The sequence below is a fragment of the Acanthisitta chloris genome, unplaced genomic scaffold (genome assembly GCF_000695815.1).
Source record: "Acanthisitta chloris isolate BGI_N310 unplaced genomic scaffold, ASM69581v1 scaffold6615, whole genome shotgun sequence".
Classification (NCBI taxonomy): Eukaryota; Metazoa; Chordata; class Aves; order Passeriformes; family Acanthisittidae; genus Acanthisitta; species Acanthisitta chloris.
The window spans coordinates 20115-25411 of NW_008675270.1; the positions used below are offsets into that span (position 1 = coordinate 20115).

The 5297-nt window shown below is 40.6% G+C and overlaps 1 protein-coding gene across 1 annotated transcript in view; it reads left to right on the top strand.

Annotated features, from left to right (window-relative positions):
* TECPR2 (tectonin beta-propeller repeat containing 2) overlaps nt 1-4920 on the top strand; it is a gene marked incomplete at its 3' end in the record, with an annotated part of 19713 nt that extends 14793 nt beyond the window's left edge. Inside the window, exons 13-16 of the mRNA XM_009075676.1 lie at nt 1389-1530; nt 2794-3034; nt 3772-3861; nt 4687-4920. Of these exons, the coding sequence (XP_009073924.1) occupies nt 1389-1530; nt 2794-3034; nt 3772-3861; nt 4687-4920 (707 nt within the window). The remainder of the gene's footprint in view (nt 1-1388; nt 1531-2793; nt 3035-3771; nt 3862-4686) is intronic.
* Nucleotides 4921-5297: the final 377 nt, after the last annotated feature.

A 5297-nucleotide genomic window follows, 5' to 3' on the forward strand; every position in this document is an offset into this window, starting at 1 on the left:
TCTTTCCAACCCTCCCTCTCTTTCCCGCCCTCTCTTTCTTTCTCTATCTCTGCTCCTTAGTCTTTCTCCAGACATTTTTAGAGTAACAGGTGTTACTCTTTCAGATGAACAACTGCTATATAATGAATGAAAATGCCATAACCCAAAATGGTAACACAGTTAAATTGAGTTTAAGAGAGTGAGACCAAATTTTTGAATCTTTAGAATATCTGTCAATATTACTTCTTTTTATTAAGTACTGCCTCTTTAATCTGTGCCATAAGGGCTTTAATGAGCTCTCCAGTTATTTCATTCTTTTTCTGCCATGAAGTCTCAGCATTTTCTTGGTCATCCACACAGCTGGATAACACTTTTCCACTTCCTAGTCACAGTTGTTTGTCAGTATTTTGTGTAGCTGATATTTAGCTTTGCAGTTCATCCTGTGCTCACAGTAGTTAGTCTGTGATAAGATTCAAAGCACTGAGTATCCACTGCTGGCTTTGGGGAACTGGAGTATAGGCTCTCTTGAGACAGCAGCCTGAAGCAAGTGTAGGGAGAAATTCCAGTTCTTGTTGTCAGATGATTTTATCTACTAAATATCCTATTGTGAAACTTTAACTTGTGTTGCCTCCCAGCCTGGTGTTTGTCCCTTGCAAAGTCTCAGGAACCACTTGGTATCTTGTTCAAATCTGAAATTTCTATGCACTTTAATTAGTTTATTTAACAAAAATACCTTGACCTACAGCTTAGGTACAGTTCATGTTCTTGGGCTTTGTGTTAAAATTGCAGAGAGGAGACACTGTTTGTTCTTCAGTTGTTGGGAAAGGTTATCTGGAGAACTAGCATTGTTTGCTGCCTTTTCAATGTCTGATAAAATCACCTGAGCCTGTGACTTCCTGAGCTTCAAAATTGTTTGCTTATGCAGGAAACTTATAGGCCTAAGTTCAACATTTATCTTTGTGATATGGTTCGGTTGAGTTTTCTATTCATGGTCCCTGAACTGCTAGTTCTGTGCTCAGAATAGGTCAAGGAAGTTGGAGAAGATACATTTATGGAGCTGCTCTATCCCAAACTGAAAGAACAGAGCTCCTGATTGCTCATTTACTGAGAAAAATAGATTTGGTTTAGTTTTTTACTTTGGTGATGTATCTAAGTTTCTAATCTTGAGTGAAGGAAATGTTTGCAGGGCTCATTTTTTTGTTGCTGAATATTTTTTACTCATACAAACTAATATAAAATGAATTTTGTATATATCAGTTACTGAATAACTGTGAGAATTTGATACCAAATGTGTTTTTTAGCTTGGCCCCACTGAGTTCAACCATTTAAAACTGCTGTTAGCTCTGTAACAGCTTCCTTTAAGCACCATGAACATAGATTTGAAGTGTTTTCCTTGTTTGCATTCCCAGTGAGATGCAGGCTCTGGAACCAGTGTGCATAACCCTTGGAGATCAGCAGACACTATGGGCTTTGGACATCCATGGAAATCTCTGGTTCAGGACTGGTATAGTTTCAAAGAAACCACAAGGAGATGATAACCATTGGTGGCAAGTAGGCATTTTTTATTTTGCTTTCAGTTTAGTCTTTTACCTTGGGTTTATTATCTGTGTTGTTTTCCCACAAGATTCTAAGACAAAATTCACTTAATTGCTTGATATATCACTTTTTATTCAGCATATTAATCCTGCAGTGTGGCTGTGGCTGAAATCCCTTTTTGTCTCTGCTTTAAAGAGCAGGGGGAAAAACATCCCATGGTCATCCAGAGCAGCATCACAACAGTTTTCAAGGACACAAGAAATCTCTGCCAGGTCCTATCAATGGTACATGTAGCTTGGCAGCTTAAGAGTGGCAACAGGACCTGAGCATCAGTCTGGCTGCTGAATGCAGCCTCCTTTTGTCTGCCCATCCTTTTCCTTAGCCTGGTAAAACAAATGACGAGTAGCTGTGCAAAAATGTTGTTAAACAGTTTTGCATTCAGCTGAGATTTCTCTGAACCCTTTGGAGCTGTTTGCTTCAGCTACAGTTCATGGGGGTAAAACCAACTCAGTTGTTGCAAGTACTGTCTGGTAGTGATTTAAAATTCCTGACTGTTTTCTCCAGCTTTTCTTGTTTTCCCCAGAGGTGGGGAAGAAGGGGGGACAAAAACAGTTACACAGAAAATTTGTTTGTCTATGTGCCTACCTAAGTTAAAAGAATTTTGGGTTTTGTGCATATATAATCTCTTCTTGCATGTGGCTTTCGTGAATCCCTTCGTTTTGAGGTTATTGGCAAACTGCTGCTCTTTTTGTGCTCTGAAACATTCCCTTCCTTTCTAGGAGTATCCCAGAGTGTTGCCAACCTAGTTGTCTATGACAGAACTGGGGCAATTGCTTTTTTAGACCTCCTCCTGCACTAGGAATTAAAAGGCCCAGGAGGTGGTTGTAAAGGAGTATTACAAACAAGTTTTTGTACTGTGGTTAACTTGCTACACTACACAAATTTCTCTCTTCCTTTGGGAAATTGAAAATTCACCCCTTAGTTTGCAGAGTTCAGTGTGTTTTTAGGAGAGAAGAGGTGACATCCTGAAACAAAGGACTGGATTGTTGGGTGGAAGGGAGTTGTAAGCTGATGTTGTGGTTTATTTTCAAGACACTTATTCAAAATGTACCATTTTTATTTTTCCTCCTTCTACACTTTGAAGGTTTCCAAACCCTTGGTAGATTTCCTGTACACAAAGAACACACACTCCAAAAAAAAGACTTATGATGAAAGATTGTGCAGCTCATCCAAAAGCTTAACTAATTATCAAGAGCACTTTTTTTTTTCCTCCTCCAGGTAAGCATCACTGATTATGTAGTGTTTGACCAGTGCAGCCTGTTCCAGACAATAATCCAGGCAACTCACACAGTGGCAACAGCAGCTCAGGCACCTGTGGAGAAAGTGGCTGACAAACTTCGAATGGCATTTTGGTCCCAGCAGCTTCAGTGTCAGCCAAGCCTCCTTGGAGTTAATGGCAGTGGAGTCTGGATCTCTTCAGGCAAAAATGAATTCCATGTAGCAAAGGGGAACTTAGTAGGTTGGTGTGTTTTTCCATCTCATATTTTAAAGAGAGTTAAACAGGAGAGAATAACTCACTGCAGTTCTCTCACCACAAAACGATGCGTGGCAAGTCAGGGCAGCTTTAATAAATGTGTTTAAAAATGAAATGATTCACCAGCAGTTGATCTTAAATACTCTCTCATTTAAAGGGAGATATTTTTCATGGAAAAGGCCTTGTCAACAAGTGAGCTGTGCACCAGTTGCTCCTTTTAATACCTACACTTGCCTCTTCTCTGGGATCAGAAGGCAATATTAGGCTGTTGTAGCTGTTTTATGTAGCACAGTGGATTTTGGTTCATTATCAGTGTGACTGTGCAGAACAGTAATGTTCTGGTTTTACAGAGCTAATGGAGGTGTTGATTTATTTTTCTTGCTATATTTCTCACAATAGACTTTTGATTTGGTACATTTTGATCAGGTAAACACTAACAGTAGACCTAGAATGTTGTTTAGCCTCATCATCAAATTGGTCTCTCCTTTATCCTTCACTGCATTCCTAATTTTCTCTGTGGGTGTGTACATATATGTATGTGTAGGGAGGAAGTTTTCCCCTTCCCCCAACAATTTCTTGAAAGATTTACATAGAAAATCTTGTCTAAATTACATGGAATAATTGATTGCAATAGAGTTTGTTTTAAACTGTAACATTTTAAACAACAGATTTTAATAGAAAATGAAGTTTCATACTAATACCTCTCTGTCCTTTCTTTCAAGGCACTTACTGGAACCACATTGTGCCTCGTGGCACTGCTTCTGCCACAAAGTGGATTTTTGTGTTGGCTTCCACAGCTTCATCCAAAGAAGGTTAGTGAACCAACAGTGCAGCCATATAGGATCTGTTTTTTAAATAGAGTGGAACTGGTGGTGTAAGTAATGAAATATCCTGAATGACTTCAGGTTTTAGGTGTCTTTTTCTATGTGCAGGGGTCTAAAATATTTGGAGTAGGGCACAAACACATGTTATTCCTTCTGTCTCCTTCGGTGTGCAGTGGCATCCAGCAGAGAAATGGGTAGTCCTGAGGAGCTGTAACTTCCTAAATGGCTGGAGCATGATTTGCCAGAATGTGTAACATGAAATATTGGAGCATGCTTTGCTGGGATGCCTGGACTGACCAAGTGTTTCTGCTGTCAGTGCAGTTACTGCAGAGAAGCTTCTCATGCTCCCAGTGAAAGTGAGACCACGCTGGGGGATTAGCCAGTTACAATAGTTAGCAGCTGCATTATGCAACTACACTGGCTTTGCTGGCAAATGTGTGTGATTTAGAGCTGGAAAAGAATGCTGCTTTTCAAGGGCTATTATCAAGGATAGAGGAGAGCAAAAGACTCAAGGGAGGTGATAGTGCACTGTTACAGGTGTCTTGTCTCTACCTGTTTTTTCAAATGAAACCTTTCTGAAATGAGATCACTTACTACTCCCCTGGTAGTAAGGGGAGAAAGGGAGTATTTAAGCACCTAAATAAGGGCTTAGGATGTGTATTTGTACTTCAAAGTCTTACCCTATGAACAGAGCCGAGAAGCTTTAGTTTTGCCTTCAAATGTACTGATCATTTCTTTCAGAAGGAGTAGAGGTATAAGCTCTCTCAGAATGGATTAGGAACTATTTTAATAACAGAAATGTCCTTTCCATAGGAAGCTTTCTGTGGCTGTGCCAAAGCAACAAGGATCTGTTTTGTGTCAGTGATCAGAATCCTCAGTTTCATCCTTCTACGGTGCAGCTGCCACCGGAGGCCGAAATGGTGCACTACTCTGCCTGCCAGGATGCCATCTGGGGCTTGGATAGTCTGGGGCAGATATTTATCAGAACCCTCTCACCCAGCTGCCCAACAGGGATGCACTGGACAAAACTGGATCTCTCCCAACTAGGTATGACATTTTTATTCAGTAGAACATCTCCTCACCATTATCCTACCCTCAGTATTTTCCAGAAGTATCTTTCAGTTTACTGATGGAGAATATGACATTTACTGGATTAAATAGCACCTTACAATAATGGCCCTCACAGCAGAGGATTGTAAAACATCAAGAACATCTGTGGCTGTCAAACAGTGTTCTGTTTATCCTGTTGCTGGAGACAGCATGTTTAGTGTTTGCAGGATACTCGGCATGTGTCTGTGCATCTTGCAGTTGGTCAGTCTGAGCTGGCTCAGCCTCACCCAGAGCTGTGCAGGTGTAGCAGCAGCTTTGACCAGTCTAGTCCTTGTACTGCAGTGTAACCATAATCACCTGCCCTGGGGCACTTC